This window comes from Rhinatrema bivittatum, chromosome 1 (assembly GCF_901001135.1).
Source record: "Rhinatrema bivittatum chromosome 1, aRhiBiv1.1, whole genome shotgun sequence".
In the NCBI taxonomy this organism is placed as follows: Eukaryota; Metazoa; Chordata; class Amphibia; order Gymnophiona; family Rhinatrematidae; genus Rhinatrema; species Rhinatrema bivittatum.
In genome coordinates this window covers 363,592,421-363,613,562 of record NC_042615.1, presented here as the reverse complement: position 1 = coordinate 363,613,562, position 21,142 = coordinate 363,592,421, and the positions used below count along the sequence as shown (strand labels likewise).

General features: G+C 45.8%; 1 protein-coding gene across 6 annotated transcripts in view; it reads right to left on the bottom strand.

The window, feature by feature from the left end:
* CENPC (centromere protein C) overlaps positions 1 to 21,142 on the bottom strand; it is a 526,811-nt gene that overhangs the window by 324,398 nt on the left and 181,271 nt on the right. For 4 of the 6 annotated variants that reach the window (XR_003856588.1, XM_029600831.1, XM_029600842.1 and 1 more), the window contains exon 1: positions 9,186 to 9,295. Coding sequence is in view for 2 of the 6 variants with exons in the window: in XM_029600814.1 (XP_029456674.1) it covers positions 9,186 to 9,802 (617 nt within the window). In the remaining 4 variants the exon portion in view is untranslated. Of the gene's footprint in view, positions 1 to 9,185; positions 9,803 to 21,142 lie in introns of those variants that run through there. The other 2 variants (XM_029600814.1, XM_029600824.1) reach the window with 1 other exon arrangement.

The following is a 21,142-nucleotide window of genomic DNA, read 5'->3' as shown; positions in this document are numbered from 1 at the left end:
TGTTCTTGAGTTCCTCTTGGAGATTTTGTTGCAGGGTTTTGCTATCAAAGGGAGGGCGGTATGAAATAGTTTTTATGTAGTTTTTCTGTTGTGGTGAGTATACTGTTATGAGTAAGGGTGGCACGGATGAGGTAGTGGTCTGACCATGGGATTTTGGTGATTTTTGTGTGGTGTGAGTTCCAGATGTTGGTGTTGATAAAAACTAGGTCAAGGGTGTGTCCTGCTTTGTGTATTAATCCGTTGACTATTTGTTCTACTTCCATTGTTGCAAGAGCATCTGTGATTGTTTTGCATGAGGATGATAGGGGACATGTGTCCATGTGTAAGTTAAAATCGCCAAGGATAATGATTGGTTTATTGAGGGTTAGGGTTGGCAATCATGAATTCTATAAATGGGGAACAATTTCGTTCTAAGGTTGCAGGAGGACAGCATACTAGACAGATTTGTAACTTTGAAAAGTCAAAGAGGGCAATTTCGAATGGGGAGCATATCTTAGCTGTGGTAAGTTTCATTGTAAACTTTTCTTTATGATTAGCATTAGATCACCGCCTTTTTTTCTTGGTCTGGGGATTGTGAATGATTTGTATGAAGGGACTTCTATTTGGTTAATTAAGATTTTGTCAGAGTCTTTTATCCAGGTTTTGGTGATTGCTATGAAATCTGGTTTGTTATTGAAAAGTAAGTCAGAGGATAGGCTTTTTTTTTTTTTTTTAACTATGGATTGTGCGTTAATAAGGATGAATGATAGCAGCATGCATTTGGAGTATGTCTTTAGATTCCTGTATGTTGAGTTTGAGGGATTGTACTTATTTTCTGGTAATTCCTGGTTTTTTCATTCGAATTAATTTTTGGAGGAGTAAGCTTGGTGATTTCCATTTTGGTTCGCCAGATGGTTGAGATGAGGTGTATTGATAGTAGGATTTTCTAGTTTGTGTAAATACTAAGGTTTGCACTAAGGGGTGCACAAAGGGGAGTGCGCGCGACGCCTATGTATCGCGCTTCTTTTTGAATCGTAGGATTCACTTGTGGGTCGGTGTCTGGGCTGATGACATCGGGGGGGGGGGGTAGGCCTCCCGATCGGGTCTCTCTTTCTGGCTCCTGCCCTTCTCTTTTCCTATCTTTTCCCTTCTTTTTTCTTTAGAAGGCGCCGGGCGCCTGCCGCTGTGATCCCATGCGGTGGGGTCACTCCTGGTGGTCCTGGCTCACTTGAGGGTCGGTGTCTGGGCTGATGATGTCGGGGGGGGGGGGGGGGGGCAGGCCTCCCGATCGGGTCTCTCTTTGGGGCTCCTGCCCTTCTCTTTATTGAAGGAAAGACCCAGCTTCTACTAATGGCCATAAAGCAGAGTTGCTTACCTGTAACAGGTGTTCTCACAGGACAGCAGAATGTTAGTCCTCACATAAGGGTGACATTATCAAGATGGAGCCCAATCATGGAACACTTTTGCCAAAGTTTCTAGAACTTTGACTGGCAGCTACTGGGCATGCCCAGCATGGCACTAACCCTGCATCCAACCCTTCAGTCTCGTGTATAGCAAAGTATGTGCGAAAAATAAAATAAATCGCAAGCAAACCCAACTCCGCGGGGTGGCGGGCGGGTTTCGTGAGGACTAACATCCTGCTATCCTATGAGAACACCTGTTACAGGTAAGCAACTCTGCTTTCTCACAGGACAAGCAGAATGCTAGTCCTCTCATATGAGTGAGTAGCGAGCTGAGGATGTCCGAGGAATGCACCAAATGCACCCAAAGACGTGCAACAGGCACAACAATAGGGGTGGATTTGGTTAGGCGGGCATCCTGAAAACCCAGATCGGGTCGCTGGAAGGATGTTGCGTAGTTAAGCTGAGAATAAGTTGTGTAGAACAGACTGGCCAAAGACGGAATTTTGCCTGCCAGCCTTATCTAAGCAATAATGGGCTGCGAAGGTATGGAGAGAGCTCCAGGTCGCAGCCTTAAAAATATCAACAAATGGCACCGAAGGTGTGCCACAGAGGTTGCCACGGCCCTAACAGAATGTGCTTTCACACAGTCTTGTAGCGGAATGCCTGCTTGCTGATAGCAAAAGGAGATACAGTCCGCCAACCAGAAAGAAAGGGTCTGTTTTCCCACTGGATTTCCCAATTTGATGTTATCAAAAGAAATAAATAATTGAGCGGACTTTCTGTGGGCTGATGTGCGCTCCAGATAAAAATCTAGGGCACGTTTGCAGTCCAGGGAATGTTGAGCCTTTTCTCCTGGGTTTGAATGGGGCCTTGGGAAGAAAGTAGGTAAGATGATGGATTCATTAAGGTGAAATTCCGACACTACCTTTGGTAAAAACTTAGGGGTGTACGGAGAACCACTCTGTCATGTAGAAACTTAGTGTAAGGCGGGTAGGTGACTAACGCCTGTAATTTACTAACTCTACGAGCAGATGTTATAGCGAGAAGAAAAATTACTTTCCAAGTGAGATAGCAGAGATCACAGGAGTGGAAAGCTCGAACGGAGGTTTCATGAGCCGCCCTAAGACTATGTTAAGGTCCCAAGCAGGAGCCGGAGGGCGCAATGGAGGTTTCAGGTGGAGCAACCCTCTCATGAAGCGTGTGACTAAGGGCTGTGTCGAAATAGAGACATCTCCTACTCCACTGTGGAAGGCGACTACCGCACTGACATGCACTCTTATAGAGGACGTTTGCAGGCCTGATTCTGACAGATGCCAGAGATAGTCCAGAAACTTTGCAGTGGAACAGGTGAAGTGGTCTATGGACTTGCACCAGACCGTAAACCTTTTCCACTTGGAACGATAAGAGCGTCTCGTGGAAGGCTTTCGTGAAGCTACCAGGACTTGGGATACTGACTCTGAAAGGTTAAAGGGGTTGAAGTATTAACCTTTCAACATCCAGGCTGTCAGCGACAGGGCCTGGAGGTTGGGGTGGCGTAGGCACCCGTCTTTCTGAGTTATCAGAAGTGGGTCCTTCCCTAGAGCGATGTGCCGGCGAACTGATAAATCCTTGAGGATCGGGAACCGGACTTGGCGTGGCCAGTGAGGGGCTATCAGAATCATCAAGCCCTTGTCTCTTTGTAACTTCACGAAAGTCTTTGATATGAGTGGAAGTGGGGGATATGCGTAGAGGAGACCGCTGGACCACGAGAGGGCGAAAGCGTCCCTCAGCTGTGAGTGGCGGCTGTGAATGAGCGAGCAGAAGTTCTTTACTTTGCGGTTGTGGAAGGACGCAAAGAGGACTATATGTGGATACCTCCAACATTGGAAGATTGTGTCTACTACCGCAGGGTTGAGAGACCATTCGTGCGGAGGGAAGGTCCGGCTCAAGCTGTCCGCCAGAACATTGTCCACGCCCACCAAGTAGGTCGCTCTGAGGTACATTGAGTGGGAAAGAGCCCACGTCCATATCTGTGCAGCTTCCTGACACAGAAGGTAGGAGCCCATTGCTTGTTGATGTACCACATCGCTACCTAGTTGTCAGTTTGAATCAGGATGGTCCTGTTTGAGAGACAATCCTGAAAGACTGAGGGCATATCTGATCGCTCGAAGTTCCAAGAAATTTATCTGATGTTTGGCTTCCTCTGGAGACCAGGTTCACTGAATCTGTAGATTGTTGACAGGAACACCCCAACCTAGATTGGAGGTGTCTGTCGTTAGGAGAATTTGAGGCTCTAGGACCTGAAAGGGAAGGCCTTGAAGGAGGTTGGAGAGCTGAACCCACCAGGCCAGCGATAGGCGGAGCTGCTTGGTAATATGGACAATGCTGGATATTGGCTGGTAAGCCAGAGTCCACTGCATGACTCTCATGGCGAGGCCTGTCATTCTAGTGACATGCACAGCGGATGCAGTGTGACCCAGCAAAATGAGAAAATGACGAGCTGTCGAATAACGCCGATTCTGGAGGCATTGTGCAAGACATATTAGAGTACAAGCTTGATCCTGAGGGAGGAATGTTTTTGCCTGCATGGTGTTCAGGTCGGCGCCTATGAAGGATAGGGCCTGAGATGGAACTGGGCTGGACTTGGGATAGTTGATCAGAAACCCGACAGACAGCAACGTATGGATTGTTAGATGTAAGGAGGCTAATGCAACCCCCTGAGTCAGGGCCCTTATCAACCAATCGTCGAGATAAAGGTAGACATGGATGCCCTGACATCTCAGGTAGGCCGCGACCACTACGAGGCACTTGGTGAAGACTCGAGGAGCAGATGATAGGCCGAACGACAGTACCCGGTACTGAAAATACCGGGGCCAAACCAGGAAACGAAGGAATTTGCGATGAGACGGAGTGATTGAGATGTGTGTATACACGTCTTGTAGATCTAGAAAGCAAAGCCAATCTCCTCTTTGTAGAAGAGGCAGTAGAGAACCCAAGGTTACCGTCCTGAACTTTTCCCTCTGAAGGTATTTGTTTAAGGCACACAGGTCCAGTATTGGACAAATGCTGCCTTACCTTTTTGGGATGAGGAAATACCTGGAATAGAACCCCTGCCCCTGCTGGGAGAGGGGCACTGGTTATATTGCCCGGGATTTCAGGAAGGTTGATACCTCCTCTTCCAGAAGAGAGGAGTGGTCGGATGAAGCCCACATCGGCCGAGGTGGGGAGTCTGCTGGTACCGACAGGAAGTTGAGGTGATAGCCCTGGGTCAATACAGCAAGTACCCACTGGTCTGAAATGATCATGTGCCATATATTGGTAAAATGGCACAGTCAACCGCAGACTGGTACGGACACTAGAGGAGGTTGGCTTATGCTCTCCAGCGAGGAGTCAAAATCCAGCAGCTGGTCCCAGTTGAGGGGCTGGCTGGGTCTTCTGGGGTTCGGGCTTGCCTGGGCTGACCCTTCTGGTAGGGCCTGGAAGGACGACTTTGAGCGGCAGAAGGATATCATTTCCGAGGCTTTAAAGATGGTCGCTTAGAGTCCCTTCGGAATGTCTTCTTAGAAGTGGACGAGAAATCAGAAGGTACTGAGGAAACCTGGTGCAGTATTTCATGGTGATCCTTTAGCTGTGCCACTGTTTCCTGGAGTTTGTCCGAAGAGATTATCTCCAGCGCAGGGTAGATCTGCTAATCAGTCCTGCACCTCTGGCCTTAGGTCTGAGGACTTCAGCCAGGCCCGCCTTCTTGCACTAATCCCCGCTGCAGACACTCTGGAGGCAGTGTCAAAAATATCACAGGCAGCGCGGACCTCATGCTTGCCAGCATCTAGGCCCTTCTGAGCCAGAGCATTGAGTAGATCCTGAAATTGTTCTGGTAAAGATTCAGAGAAATCCTGGATCTTCTTGAACAGGTCTCTGTTATACTGGGTCATGTATAACTTGTAGGAAGCAATGCGAGAAATAAGCATTGAGCCATGGAAGACACGCCTGCCAAAAGCATCCAGGGACCTCTGTTCCTTCCCTGGAGGTATGGAGGAAAGAGGTTTAGAGTGTCGTGCCTTCTTCTGGGCTGGCTCCACAACCACAGAATGATGATCCAACTGTGTTCTTTGAAACTCAGAGGCTACCTGGACAATGTAGGTGGCATCTGTCTTTCGGCTGACAGGTGGTACCGAGCCTGGGTGCTCCCAACTCCTTTTCAGCAGGTCAATTAGGATTTCATGAATAGGAAAATACAATTTCCTTTGGGGCATCAAGAAACTGGAATACTTTGAGCATCTTGTGCCTTGAATCCTCTTCCGTCCAGAGCTGAAATGGAATTGTCTCAGACATTTCTTTAATAAAATTAATAAAGAACAGGTCCTCTGGAGAAGAACGTCTTCTCTCCTCAGGTGGAGATGGCTCAGAAGATAAGTCATCAGTATCCTGGGAGGAATCATTAGTCCAAGGACCATAAGGTTGATCACCAGCTCCAGTAGGATCTCCAGAGGGGAGTAATGGTACTATTCCCAATGGAACAAGTCTAGGCACCGACGGTATCGGAGGAGGCACCGGAGGCACCGTTGGAACCGGCGACATCGATGGATGAGTCGTGGCAAGATCCCAAACGGCGGTATGGATGTCTGTGTTTCTTCGTCCTCCAATGACAAGAGGTATCGGTGTGGAAGGCTGTGGACATACCGGTGTCCTCAGTTCCAGTGGCGGAAGAGCACAAATCAACGCATCCAGCCTGCCGAGCAGCGGTGCGAGTGCTGTGGGAATCGGGTCGGTGACTGGGGCTGGCATCGGTACTGATGGAGGTTGAAAGCCCTGCAGTGCCTTACCAATGGCCTCTTAGATCATCCGATCCAATTCCTCGTGGAAGCCTGGGGCGTGGAACCCCGGCTACGGAATAGGAGGCAACACTAGTGTAGCCAGAGGGTCCACCGGTGAAAGCGGAATCGAGGCTCCCGGCATCAATGAAGGTGGGGAATGCCTCGGTGACCCAGTCGCAGAGGAGGATGGGGTCTTCTCAGGATGGGATTTCTTTCTCGGTGGCTCTATCGACGCTGATGCAGAGGGCTTGCCTGGATCAGCGGCCTGAGCCTTCCGATGACTGTGTCGACGCTTTTCACGATGTTCTCCTCTGTCCTTCTCCTGAGGCAACGAGGAAGAGAGGAAGAGGTTGACACCTTTGGAATAGTCGATGCCGGTCGGTCAGCACCAGTGTCTTGCTGCTGGCGAGAAGTCGATGGCACCGGCTCAGACGAAGTCGAAGCGGTTGATGGAGTCGGGGGTTTTGACTGAAAAAGAAACAATTTTTTCTGAGCAGGCCTTACGGCCCTTCGGTGTCATTTGGGCACATTTGGTGCAAGTTAGCATGTTATGGTCGGACCCCAAACACAATACACAAACCCTTTGCGGGTCTGTGATGGACACTGTCCAAGGACAATCGGGGCACCGACGAAAACCAAACGCCATGGCTTCGACAAAAATTTAGCCGCAGTGTGGGCGATGGCCGGTAGGCACTGAAGGGAAAACTCGATGGGAATAGACCGTAACAAGGGTAAAACCTTACCTTTCAACCACGGAGTACTGTTATCGATAGGGGGACCCCTATAGGGTAGAAAATTTTGAAAATTCTGAAAGACGTTCCGTGAGGAAAATTCCTGTCAGGAATCTCTGGAGATGTCTCCATATTCCCAGTATGCCAAGGGTCTCCGCCCGGATGCTGGCAGCTCTGTTGGAAGAGATCTTCCAGTCGGAAAGACAGGGCGAGGTTGTCCTCTGTCACAAGGAGCTAAAGGGAGTAACCCGTTGAGAGGATAGGCTTATGTACCTCTGCCCCGGCTAGCGACATCTTCCCCCAATGAAGGCAAATTCCACAAGGGAAGGTTTGCTCCATTGAAGTAAGGGACTAGGCTCACACTGAGAATCTAGGATGCCTCTTGGAAGGGCTTTGCTCCTGAACCGAAGCTGGAACAGAACCTGTGGCAGCTGTGGGACTTGGTACACCGTGCTTTTAGTGCAAAAGCGCTGGAGTTTACTCTGCATCCTCCTGTTTCCACCCCGGGGCAGGCACTTCTTGCAGGGCTGGGTTGATCCTATGCGTGGAGGCATGCTCCCATGCACCCTTTTCAACGTCTGGTGTACTGATGCCTTGCATCAGTGCCTTCCTTCACTGACCAATGTGGCGCATTCCTGCACTGATGCGCCAATTGCTTGGACGCATATGCGTCAGTACTGCTCGGTGTGTCACGGCAACTCAGGGGCGCTTGTCTACCGAGGGGCTCCTTCGGTCTCTGCTCTCGGGATGTCCTGGCTGGTCCCAGGAGCAGGACTGACTTGGGTCTGGTATTGAGCACATAACCCCAAAGCTGCTCAGCAATCCCAGCCATCTCGCCACTCAGATGGACACAGCCCTGCAAAAGACTCTTCTGGGAGCAAGGCTGCTCAACTGACCATGATGCTGAAGTTAATAAAATAAGAACTAAGAAATAAGAATTTAGAGAGGAGAGCTCCGCGTGCACCCTGCAGCACGGAAGAACAAGACTGATGCAGGCTGGGGAGTCACATGGTATATGACACTAACATGTACACAGGGCAAAGCTGTGCATGCTTGGAGAAGCTCCACCACCTAGAGGACATTCCCTAGACATCATGGTTAATTCAGACTGCTTATCTGCAGAAAAAGGTTTGTCTTTTTACATATACCACAAGAAACGTTGCAACAGGGAGATGCCCAGGAATGTGTGGGAAACATGAGGAATCTAGTGAAGCCTGAAGAATGATCTAGAATCTGGTGGCTAAGATTTAATGCTAAAAAAAAAGCAGGGTCATGCATTTGGAAAGCAAAAACTCAAGGGAGTGGTGTAGTCTAGGGTGTGGAATTCTTCAATGCATGAAACAAGAGTGGGATGTGAAAGTGATCCTATTTGATGATCACAAACGAGCAAACAGGTGGATATAGTGATGGCAAAAGCCAGAAAGATAACCGGATGCATAGTAAGAGGAATGGTCAGCAGACAAAGGGAGGCTCTATTGTCCTTGTATGTGTCTTTGGTGAGACCTCATTTGAAATATTGTGCACAATTCTGAAATGAGGAAGTCATGGGATGAAGGTGAAAAGGCAGCAATACTCAAGAAATATTTATTTACAGATTCACTGTGGAAATAGTGGAGACAAGGACAATAAGTGAATTCAAGAAAGTAGGAGAAATCAGGGTTGTCCTTCGGGATTGCCATACAATAGTGTCTGCCTTGGCCCTAACATTGCCATAGCAGACCCAATCTCCAACACTATAAAATTTCAGTTTTCCAGGGCCCCACTGGGGTTGATTTATTCTGGGCTCTGCATCCTTCTAAGATCAGCCCTGGGAAAAGCACAAGAGATCTCCAAGGGAGTGGTAGGGATAGCAGACCTGAAGAGTTGGTATGGATGGGCAGACTAGACAAACCATATGGTCTTTCTGCTAACAGGTTTTTTTTATATAGAGACACTCACGTGTAACCACATCTACTTAAAAACTGGAGGAATGGGGGAGCCAACAAAGCCTCCTGCTATGACAGACACATCAGTTAATTTGAAGTCATTGAAACACTGCTCCATTGCAACAGGTCCCTATATGCCTTTGTCCCCTCTTCCCCTTTGTTTTCCTCTTTAAAAAAAAAAAAAAAAATAGTGAACATGGTCCATTAACCAATTTTTCTTTAGGTCTTTAAAGAATTCATGCAAATTACTAATCAAGTGCTGAACATCCACATTACCTTTCTTAATCTGCCCCATGCCCCCAAAACTACATTTGGTTATGCAAAGTGTAATAGCTTTTTTCCCTTTCATCTTACCTTGCCGCTGTTCTGAAAGTGGTCTGACTTGGGTACACGCTCTCTTTCTCAGTGAGTTAGAACTGCGTTTGGATGAAACTCTCTCACAGTGTAATTCTTTAGACTCTCTTTCAGTTTGTTGGGTTTTGATCGGTTCCACAGGAGACATCTTAACTTTTGCTCTCAGCTTTGACTTGTAACAGTTCTGTTCACACGCAATAGCCAACACAACATTTTCAGCTGTAAATGTATTTTTCCGCTGAAGACCAGCATTCCTTGCAGGCTTAAGACCAACTGTAGCAGAAGAGCTCTTGTTTTCAACAGGCTCAATACGAAATTCTTCTTGCATTCTTTTACACATTTGCTGATTTTTGGACTGCTTCATAGGAGACTCTTTAGTAGCTGCTTCCCTTTGCAATTTACTGTTTTTCCTTTGTGCTGCACATGACATTCCACACTCAGCTGGTTGTAATTTCACCTTATTTTTTGTTCGTTTTTGAGTCTCAAGTTGCTTATTCTTTCTTGGGATTGTAAACCATGACTTAAAATCACTGCTATATGCTTCCTCAATTAAAAATTCATCTTCAAAATTATTTTGAGGTGGCTCAGGAGGAAGAAAATCAGATTCTTCTAAACACCTTGGCAAAAAGACAAAAAAAATAGTTTTTAATTTTTATAAAACTTAGCATGAGGCAGCTTTGCAGAGTCAATCATCAGGGGCTACTACCCTTTTCAAGCCCCACAATCATTAGTACATAGGAATTAGAATCTACCTTATACTCTGGCACCCTAAAAGCTTGGGAATGAATGTGTGCGCCTTGTTAGTACATGGGTAGGCAACCTAAGGAACTCTCCAAGTTGCTGGATAGTGTTGATAAACTCTTCCCTTTGTACAATACAGGGTACTATGCTGCTGAGCATACTCATTTACATTCCAGGTTTTAAAACCTGTATATCCTCTGGGCATTTAAAATACTGTGGCACTTTTCACAATTGGAATATTAAATCCCAACATACAAGCTAAGTTTCAATACAAACGATATACAGCCCAGTGTCACTAAGGATCTTATGCAATCCCTACCATACACCAGGGGTTAAAACCGTGACCACTTGCAAGCACTGCACAAGACTTGCCAGCACATGGGCCTCTCTCCTGGCAATCTTCTACCCATCATCTAGGTTTCTGCCTGCCTATAGGCAAGCACCCTGCCCATAAGCAACTTCGTGAAAGTTTCTTGGGACACTGACTTCTCAACCTGAGGTCACAAAGCTCTCAGAAAGGCATTCATATATCATTTACTAAAAATATTGAGATTCTATACCTGGGTTGCTAGTCAGTCACAAAAATACAGTGCTGATTATAAATTAAAGTGTAATATTAAAAAGGATTTACAGTGCGCTCAAAGGCTTGAAAAACTGCAAATAAAAAGGGAAAAAGAAAAGGAATTTTTGCACTAACTGCTACATTTAAATCAATTGATCTACAGTGTGAAATGCTTCATCTTTCTCAGTCCGATTTGAGGATGCTTTGTAACCTTTTGATGTCAACCCCAGCTGAAAAGTTCTCATTTCCAACTGTGGTTCTCTCAAACAGCTGTTTCTAACAGTATTACCCAACCAGCATGCCTTCAGATCTAATCAGGTATGCTACAAAGTCACCAATGCCAGATGCAGATTAGAATCTGGGCTCTGCTCGCAGAAAATCATAGCAAAAAGTCACCAGCAGTGGTTCTTAAAACATGTAGGAGTTCCTTTCTGAGAACATGTGTAATCCATGCTTCTTCCTAGTTATAGTAGGAGCCCTGAGGTGTAGTCATTGATGGGCAGCATTGTAGGACACAGCTGGGTTTCGCTGCATAGCATACACATTGCACGCCTAAGCACCTCATCTTCCACATCCTGGGCCTCTTCTGAGTCCTTCAACCCTCCATTTTATCCTCAGACTGAGTGAAATAGGGAACATGTGCACAGAGCACTGAATGGGATTCGATCTGTTTTGGGAACAGCAGTAGTAAAGGAACTCTGGCAACAGAAGCAGTAGTAGTAACTGAGCCAGTTGCCTACACCACACCAACTTTTCCCTTTTCCTGCATTTGTATATAGAGTGACAGGTTAATGTGTCTCTCTGACCCTCTCTTCATTTGTTTAAAATTTGGAAGAGAGACTTGTGGAGCTTACAATGCTTCCCTAGCTCTTCTTTTGGCCAAACAGATCCTTTCCATGTTCACACTACCTCTACTTGGAGGTCCAAGTACCACATAATTTTGCTAATGTAGATATGCCTTACTCTTGAAAAGCTTGAGAAAGCAGAGTTGCTTACCTGCAACAGATGTTCTCAGAGGACGGCAGGATGTCAGTCCTCATTCATGGGAGACATCAAATGGAGTCTGATATGGAAAACTTATGTCAAAGTTTTTAGAAACTGACTAGGCACATTGAGCATGCTCTATACCACACATCCATGCAGGGTCCCCTCTTCAGTCTCAAAATAGAGAATTAGAAAAAAATAAAATAAAATATAGGAGAAACCCAACTCCACAGGGTGGTGGGCGGGTTTGGTGAGGACTAATATCCTGATGTCCTAGAGAACACCTATTATAGGTAAGCAACTCTGCTTTCTCAGAGGACAAGCAGGATGATAGTCTTCACACATGGGTGAATCCCTAGCTACAGGCTGCTCCCCAACACAAAGGGGACCAACAAACACCTAACCAGATGCCTAACAGGCAGAATAACACAGGTGCAGTTGGTAACAGAGGGGGAAGACAGACTGAACCCAAACAATGGGCATTAGGTTGGGAGAGCTGTGTTCTACACCTCAAACAGGTTCTGAAGGACAAGCTGCATGAACCTACTGTCGTGTCTGCCATCCCTATCCAGACAGTAATGTGATGTGAATGTGTAGATAGAACTCCACGTTGCAGCCTTGCAGACCTCCTCCACAGTAACTGCTCACAAGTGGGCCAACACCACCCTGGCCGCTGACAGAATGAGCCTTGACATGATCCCCAAGATGCAGTCCCACCTGGACATAACAGAAGGAGATGCAATCTGCTAGCCTATTCGATACTGTCTGTTTTGCAATGGCAATGCCAAACCTATTCCTATTAAATGAAATAAAGTTAAGTGGACTGTTTATGGGCTTCTGTCCGCCAAAGGTAGAAGGCTAAGGCTCGCTTGCAGTCCAAACTGTGCAGTGCTCGTTCGCCTCAGTGCGAATGGGGCCTGGGAAAGAAAACTGGCAGGACGACTGACTGGCTAAGATGGAAATCTGTCACCACCTTAGGGTGCGTACGAAAGACCACCTATCATGACAGAACCTGGTATAAGGTGGATGTCACTAAGGCCTAGAGCTCACTGGTCCTGCACAATGAAATGACCACCACCAAAAATATGACCTTCCGGGTTAGGTTCTTCAGGTGACAGGTGCGCAGCAGCTCAAAAGGAGCTTTCATCAGATGTACCAGCACCACACTGAGGTCCCAAGACACAGTGGGAGGCCTTAGAGGAGGCTTCAATTGAAGCAGGCCCCGCATGAAACGTACAACTATAGGCTGTACAGAGATAGATGTACCATCTACACCATGGTGGTATGCACCAATCGCACTTAGATGAACTCTGACGGAGTTGGGTTTTATGCCAGTCACAGATAGGTGTAGAAGGTAGTCAAGCAGTTTGTGTGTGGAGCAGGAGAACAGAACTAGGGCCTTCTGCTCATGCCACAAGGAAAACCTCCTTCACTTCAGTCTGTAGGACTTTCTAGTGGAAAGCTTCCTGGAAGTCACCAGGACCTGAGACACCCCTCAGAAAGATCAAGCAGCTGCAGGATTAACCTCACAACATCCAGTCTGTGAGCGACAGGGTCTGGAGGTTGGGATGCTGCAGCCTGCCTGATCTTGCATGATGAGATTCGGAGAAGTCCCCAGACTGATCAGTTTCCAGATGGACAACTCCCATAAGAGTGGAAACCAGACCTTTCTTGGCTAATGAGGGGCTATGAAGATCATAGTCCCTCTGTCCTCACAAAGCTTCAAGAAAGTCTTTGCCACTATGGGAATTTGAGGATACACATACAGAAGACCCTTCCCCCAATGACAGTCAAGAGTGTCTGAGGCTGGTTAAAAGTCTGACCTGTACAGGGAACACAACCGAAGCACCTTCCGGTAGCAGGGGGATGTGAACAGATCTACGTCTTTGCTCCCACAAAGGCAGAAAATCTGATTCACTACCCCCAGTCCAGGGACCACTCGTGGGATCTTAAGGCTCAACTCAGCCTGTCTATCATGTTCCCCATTCCTGCCAGGTACATGACCCTGAGCCGCATCCCATGGGCCAGGGCCCAGGACCAGATTTGGACCGCTTCCTGACACAGGAGGTATGATCCCGTGCATCCCTGCTTGACGACATACCACATGGCTACTTGGGTGTCGTTCTGGATCAGGACAACTTTGTATAGACAGCCAATCTCTGAAAGCCCATACATGGATCTGATCGCCTGAAGCTCCAGGAAGTTGATTTGACAAGAATGTTCCTGAGCAGACCAGACCCTGGATGCTGAGCCCATCTATTTGAGCTCCCCAGCACAAGGTGGACCCATCCATGATTAGGACAATTTGGGTATGAGGACTTCGAAAGAATCCCCCGTTCCAGAATTGAAAGTACCTGCCACAAGGACAACCAATCCAAGAGGGAAGGAGTGACTCGGAAGTAATCCTGGAGGTTCTATAAGACCTGGTACTCCTGCAACCTCAGGGTCCATTGGGCTCTGCACATGTGTAGTTGTGCCAAGGGAGCGACATGGATGGTTGCGGCCATATGGCCCAACAGCCTCAACATATACTAGGCTGACATCTATTGGCTCTGCTGAATCTATGCTGCAATGGTCGTCAAACTGACAGCCCTTTGATGAGGCAGGAAGGCCTTGGCCTCAGCCATGTCTAGCAGGGCTCCTATGAAGTTCAATTGAGATGAGCAGCCAATACAGGACTTCAGGTAGTTAAACCCTAGCTATTCTAAAACCTGGATGGCCAAGCTCATGGCCCTGTCGGCCCCTGCCTGAGATGTGCTCTTGACCAGCCAATCGTCCAAATAAGGGAAACACGCACCCCCAGCCGGTGGGTTGCCTCCATAGCCAGGCATTTTGTGAAGATTTGTGAGGCTGAAACTGGCCCAAACAGCAACACCCGGTATTGGAAGTGCTGTTTTGCCACCACAAATCTGAGATACTTCCTGTGACCAGGAAAGATCTTGATGTGAGTGTACACATCCTTTAGATCGAGGGAGCATAGTCAGTCCCCTTTTTGCATAATGGGGATCAAGGTGTCCAGGGAAACCATACTGAACACTTTTCTTTTTCAAGAAATTTCTTCGAGGCCCTTAGGTCTAGGATGGGACGGCGTCTTCCTGTTTTCCTTGGAATCAGGAAGTACCCAGAGTAAATTCCCTGCCCCACCGCTCTGACTGTTAAGAGGGAGGAGAGCTCCATTAGTAGTTCCTCCCTGGTGCACTAACAGCCCCCAAAAACAGGCCTCAAGGACAATTTGGGAGGACACCCAATAGGTTCAATTAGTATCCTTGATGAATGATGGAAAGAACCCACTGGTCCAAAGTTATACTGGGCACTGGTTCACAAAGAAATGCAGCCTGCCCCTGACTGGAAAGTCCCATGTCCTGAGTACAGGCAACTGGCCTATGTTCTCTACAACCCAGTCAAAACCCTGTCCATGGAGTTGAGTGAGCTGCCGACTGGGGCCTGGGGGCTCTCTGCTGCCTTGGATGGCTGCGAGAGCCCTGATGCTGTAGACAGGATTGAAGGGGCAGAAGATAGTACTTCCTCTGGTGAAAGCAAGACTTCCTCTGCCCCAATCTCACTAATCTCTTAGAGGAAGAGGATGGATCCAGAGTGCTGGTGCAGAGTTGTTAGAGAGTTTCATGGTGGTCCCGGAGCTAGGCAGCACATCCCTCACCCTATCTCCGAAGAGATTCTTCCCAGCACTTCAGAGTTGTTCCTGTTCCTCCAGTCAGAGATTCCAGGCTCCTAGTCATGTCATTCTGTGTGCATCATTTCCTGCTGCAGAGACCCTAGATGCTGTCTTGAAAACAAAGGTCATGCAAACCTCATGTTTTCTGCACTCCAGACCCTTATGCAGCAAAGATATGAGGGTGTCCTACTGTTGAAGCAGTTGAAAGGCCACGAGTTCAGGCTCATATAGAGCAGGCAATGAGCATGGCCCACTGACACTTCCATCCCAAACGCGCCCATCACTCTATGATTCTTCCCAATGGCACCCATGGCTTTACGGTTCTTCCCCAGGACTTGGCTCTCGAGAGCGGATTTGACCACCACTGACTGGTGGGGGAGCTGACACTTATCAAATCCAGCAGATTTCTGGACGAGCTAGTGGGAGGCACTAAGAGGGTTTTCCCATATCCTCAGCAGCAACGATATCCTTAGGAGGCTCCACGAACTGGAGGATCTCAAACATTTTGTGCCTAGCATCCTCCATCAGAAACTGAAATGGGATGGCTTCCACCATCCCCCTCAAAAACCCTGAAAAGGTTAAATCCTCAGGAGGAGAATTCCTTCGCTTTTCTGGAGACGGGTCTGATGGGCAACCCTCAGAGAACTCTGTGGTGTCATCCCCCCAGGGGTCATAGGGACCCTCATCTGCACTATAAGCAACAGGGGATGAGGCCCTATGAGCTCGGCCTTTGCCCAGAGGTGCAAGCACCAACAGAGCTGAATATGGGGCTACAGCCCTCGGTGACTCTGCTGGCATGTACAGAGCTTCCTCCTCAGAGGAACCGGCAATAACCACCTATCAGTAGGGGGAGGCTGCAGTGCCCTGGCTCCGACGCACTCCCAGGTACCAACACCAGCTGGGTCAGTAATGCACCGATGAGTGCACTGAGCTTCTCAAGCAGTGATTCCAGGATGATATGAGCTCCAGTGTGGTCTGTGCCATGGGAGTGATGCCCTGCATCACCCATTCCACCACCAGCTAAATTCTCCACTCCAGCTCCTCGAACGCTGTCAATGCCAGCATTGACTGGGAGGAAGGAGGGGTGGCTTGATCCTCTTCAGACCTGCAAGGCAGATTGCTGACTGGCTTCAGAACCATAGAAGACCGTCATGGTCCCCAGGCACTGATGGAGGACTGTCACTCCTCATGTCACGGTCGCTTCAGCGGCATCACAGCATGAGACTGTGCAGCCCCGTGCAAGGCACTGTGCATTGACAGAGCCTGATGCTGATGCTCCTTCGGCTTCCCTTGATGCTAGACCCGGTCCTTCCCCAGTGCCAAGGCTGATGGCAAAGAACCTGATATCCTTGGCCTGGAGGAGCTCAACAATGGTTGGTTTCCAACATGCCCTATCCGCTGACAGTCCTGCCAATTTAGATGGCGCAGTGTCCATCAGTGCGGCTTGAAAGTCCATCGATAACTATGCCATCGATAACGATGGCTTGGTCTTCCTCTACCTAAAGAGCTACTCCATCATGAAAAGCCAGACATCCATTCAGGATTATTTGTACATATAAGCAGCAACCCCAGACACTATGCGATGCCCCCAGGCAAAGGACACGTCTCATGGGAGTCCGTAATAGACATGGTCCTTGGGCACCGAAGGCATCGCTGGAAACAAGACGAGGCCATGACACGATGAAACAGGATGCAAAATCAAAACAGATGGTGGGCACTATCACCACAGCCATGGGGGAATCGATCAGGAAAAGAAATTTACCAATAAATGATGAAAACCCTGACTAGGAACACTCTCAGGGATGGACTGAGAGGGACCCAGTGCTGAATGTCGAAAAAAACACACAAAAGAAGCGAAAGAGAAAGTTTTCCAAAAACAGGCCAAAAATGCCAAGCTAAGAGCTCACCCACTGCAATGCTGCAGCTCTGCGTAAAGAGACTGGAAAAGGACCCCATGTGGAAGCGTGGTATAAGGCATGCTCAGTGTGCCAAGTCTAAATTCTAGAAACTGTGACTTTAGTTTTCCTTGTTGGGGTTCCCTTTGATGTCACCCATATGTGAGGTCTACTATCCTGCTTGTCCTCGGAGAATAATATCGTCCAACTGGGCAAAATAAGACAGTTGATGAAATGCTAAGAGAAATTAGGGAAGCAAACCAAATTGGTAGTGCAGTAATAATGGGAGATTTCAAATACCAAACAAACCAAAGCAAGGTGCTGCACTACAGAATAATCCAAATCACAAAAGTGCAGAGCATAGAACTTTTAGTCCTAATCAAAGGAAATTCCAAAGCATTTTGTGAGAAAATAAATTCTAAATTTTATTGCGGCAACTCCACTGCATAATGTTAACACAGCAAACAATTTTCAAGGTGCCCCAACACGGACCCATGTTTCGCCGGAGGCTGCATCAGGGGGACCAACAGGGATTCAATCAATCTGCAATATTAGAATAGTTAAAGATCAGGACAGCAAACAATGGACTAAAGCCGATACAAAGTTTAAAACAGTAAAAATAACATACCTAGGTGCAGTGTTCATAAGGTGGCAGGGAGTGCATTTACCCTTAGTCCAACCAGGTATTTTAAAGGCAGAATTAGGCGCCAAAATGCAGGTGAACAAATCACCTTTCTCGCGGGAACCAATCAACGGTACCCAAGAGGCATGCGCGCCATATAGGTACATAGACGGACAAACCAATGTAAGAAATAATTATAAGAAAACAGATTAGGAAAACAGATGCCATTCAATCTCACGATTTAATCCTTTAGGAGACACAGTGTCCAACGTAAAAATCCATTTCTGTTCTTGTCGTCCCAAAAATTCTAAATAATTACCACCCCGGGTTGGTTTCGAAACCACCTCTATAACAGTAAACCAAAGATCAGCAATGGTATGCGAGGAACTTATCCAGTGTGCTACCAAAGGTTCTTGTTCACGAGATGTGCGAATATTTGAACAATGTTCAAAAATGCGGGTTTTTATTTTTCGTGAAGTTTTTCCGACATAAAGTAAGGGACAAGGACACTTAATCACATAAATGACACCCTGTGAAGTACAATCAGAGTTGAATTTAAAATGAAAAATTCTGTGAGTAATAGGATGTTGGAAAAATGAAAGAATCTCTGTATGGGGATTGCAGATTGATTGAATCCCTGTTGGTCCCCCCGATGCAGCCTCCGGCGAAACACGGGTCCGTGTTGGGGCACCTTGAAAATTGTTTGCTGTGTTAACATTATGCAGTGGAGTTGCCGCAATAAAATTTAGAATTTATTTTCTCACAAAATGCTTTGGAATTTCCTTTGATCAGGACTAAAAGTTCTATGCTCTGCACTTTTGTGATTTAGATTTCAAATACCCCAATATTGACTGAGTAAATGTAACATCAGGACATGCTAGAGAGATAAAGTTCCTGCATGGAATAAATGATAGCTTTTTGGAGCAATATGTTCAGGAACCAACAAGAAAGGGAGCTATTTTACATCTAATTCTTAGTGGACTGCAGGATTTGGTGGGAGAGGTAATGGTGATGGGGCCACTTGGCAATAGTGATCTTAACATGAACAAATTAGAATTGATGACTGGAAGGGGGACAATAAGTAAATCCACGGCTCTACCACTAAAAACTTTCAAAAGGGAAAGTGATAAAAACACACTCATCTCTGGTCTTAAATCCATTGGTATAACAGGTACAGTTCTAAATTGGTTCATATCCTTTCTTACAGACCGTCCTCAGCAAGTTAACATTAATCATCATTCCTCTAATGCTTACACAATTTCATCTGGTGTTCCCCAAGGTTCATCACTATCACCTATACTGTTCAATATTTATCTTTTACCTCTTTGTCACATTCTCTCCTCACTCGATCTACAATTTAAAATCTACGCAGATGACATACAATTCCTAGTCCCCTACAAAACATCTTGGTCTAATACTCTAAATATGGTTTCTCTTTACTTATCCACTATTAATTCCTGGCTCTCCCATAATCGCTTAAAACTGAATCCATCCAAGATTGAAATAGTTCATTTAACCTCTATCTCAGAGACTTCTATTGGTCCACCTTCACATTGGTCTATAAACGGAACATCTATCCCTATTACACAATACGCTACAAACCTAGGAGTCATCATAAACTCAGACCTATCCATGAAACAACACATTTCTTCCTTAACAAAACAATCTTTCTACAAATTACAACTCTTAAAACGTCTCCGTCCTCTTCTCTTTTATCAGGATTTTCGAACTATTCTACAATCTCTAATCTTCTCTGGTCTAGACTACTGCAACGCTCTTTATTTAGTACTTTCCGATTCTATAATTCATCCTTTACAAATCGTTCAAAACAGCGCTGCTCGTATTCTGTCAGGTACTCCCATTCGAAAACATATTACACCCATTCTTCAATCCTTACATTGGTTACCAATAAAATATAGAATAAAATACAAAGTTCTTACCATTATTCACAGCCTACTACATAACTCATCTTCCACATGGCTTTGCTCATTACTCCGCATTTATAAACCCACCCGTCATTTAAGATCACTAACTCAAAACCTATTAGACATCCCCTCTCCACGACAGGCCAGACTTGATATTACCAGAAGAAGAGCATTTTCTGTAGCAGGACCCACCATTTGGAACTCTATACCCAATTTACTTCGTTCAATATCCAATACCCAACAATTTAAGAAGACACTAAAAACATATTTATTTCAATTAGCATTTAATATCTATCCACAACACACTACTTCAAATAATCAACACTCAGTAACCTAACAACCTCTTCCATATCCTCAACATCACTCATGTTTCCACCTTATGCCTTCCCTCCTCCCCATTCATTTTTTCCTACCTTTTCCCTCCCATAAAACATGTTTTTTGGCCCAGCTCCACTTTTTACTTTATTTAATTAGATTTTTTGTTACCATGAGGTATATACCAGTTATTGTATTTTAATTTTATTTTTTATCTTTAATTTTTAACTCTATTTTATTTTCATTTTACAATGTAAACCGTTTTGAAAAAAAAAACCTTGTTTTGAAAAACGGTATATAAATACTTTTAAATAAAAAATAAAAATAAAAAAATAAAAAAAATGAGAAAAATAGATTAGAAAAAAAACCTGAAAGAAGCAACTACAAAAGTTAAGAGTGTACAACAGGCATGATTTTTTTTTTTTTTTAAATATCTTAGAAGCATAGTCCAGATGTATTCCATTAAATAAGAAAGATGGAAGAAAGGCCAAATGATTTAAGGTATGGATAAAAGTTGAAGTGAAAGAAGCTATTTTAGCCAAAAGTTCTTCCTCCAAAACTTCAAAGAAGGATCCAGCTGAAGAATATTAGAAAAAGCGTAAGCACTGGCAAGTTAAAGTAAAACATTGATAAGACAGGCTAAAAAGAATTTGAAAAGAAAGTTGGCAATAGACCCAAACAAACTTTAATATATCCAAAGCAGGAAGTCCATGAGAGACTCTGTTGAACCGTTAGATGATCGAGAGTTAAAGGGGCACTTAGGGAAGATCAGGCCATCTCGGAAAGAATATATGAATTCTTTGCTTTGGTGTTTACTGAGGAGATGGGGAGATACACGATCCGGAGATGGTTTTCAAAGGTTATGATTGAGATGAACTGACCCAAATCACAATGAATCTGGAAAATGTAGAAAACCAGATTGACAAACTAAAGAGTAGCAAATCACCTGGACTCAATGGTATACATCCCAGGATTCTGAAATAACTCAAACATGAAATTTCAAATCTATTACAAGTAATGTGTAACCTATCAATGAAATCATCCGTTGTACCTGAAGACTGGAAGGAGACCAAAATAAACCCAATATATAAAGGGTTCCAGAGGTGATCCAGTAAACTATAGACTGGAGAGAGTGAATTCACTGCTGAATAAAATCACAGAACATACAGACAGACAATTTAATGGGGCACAGACAACATGGATTTACCCAAGGGAAGTCTTGTCTCAAATCTGGTACATT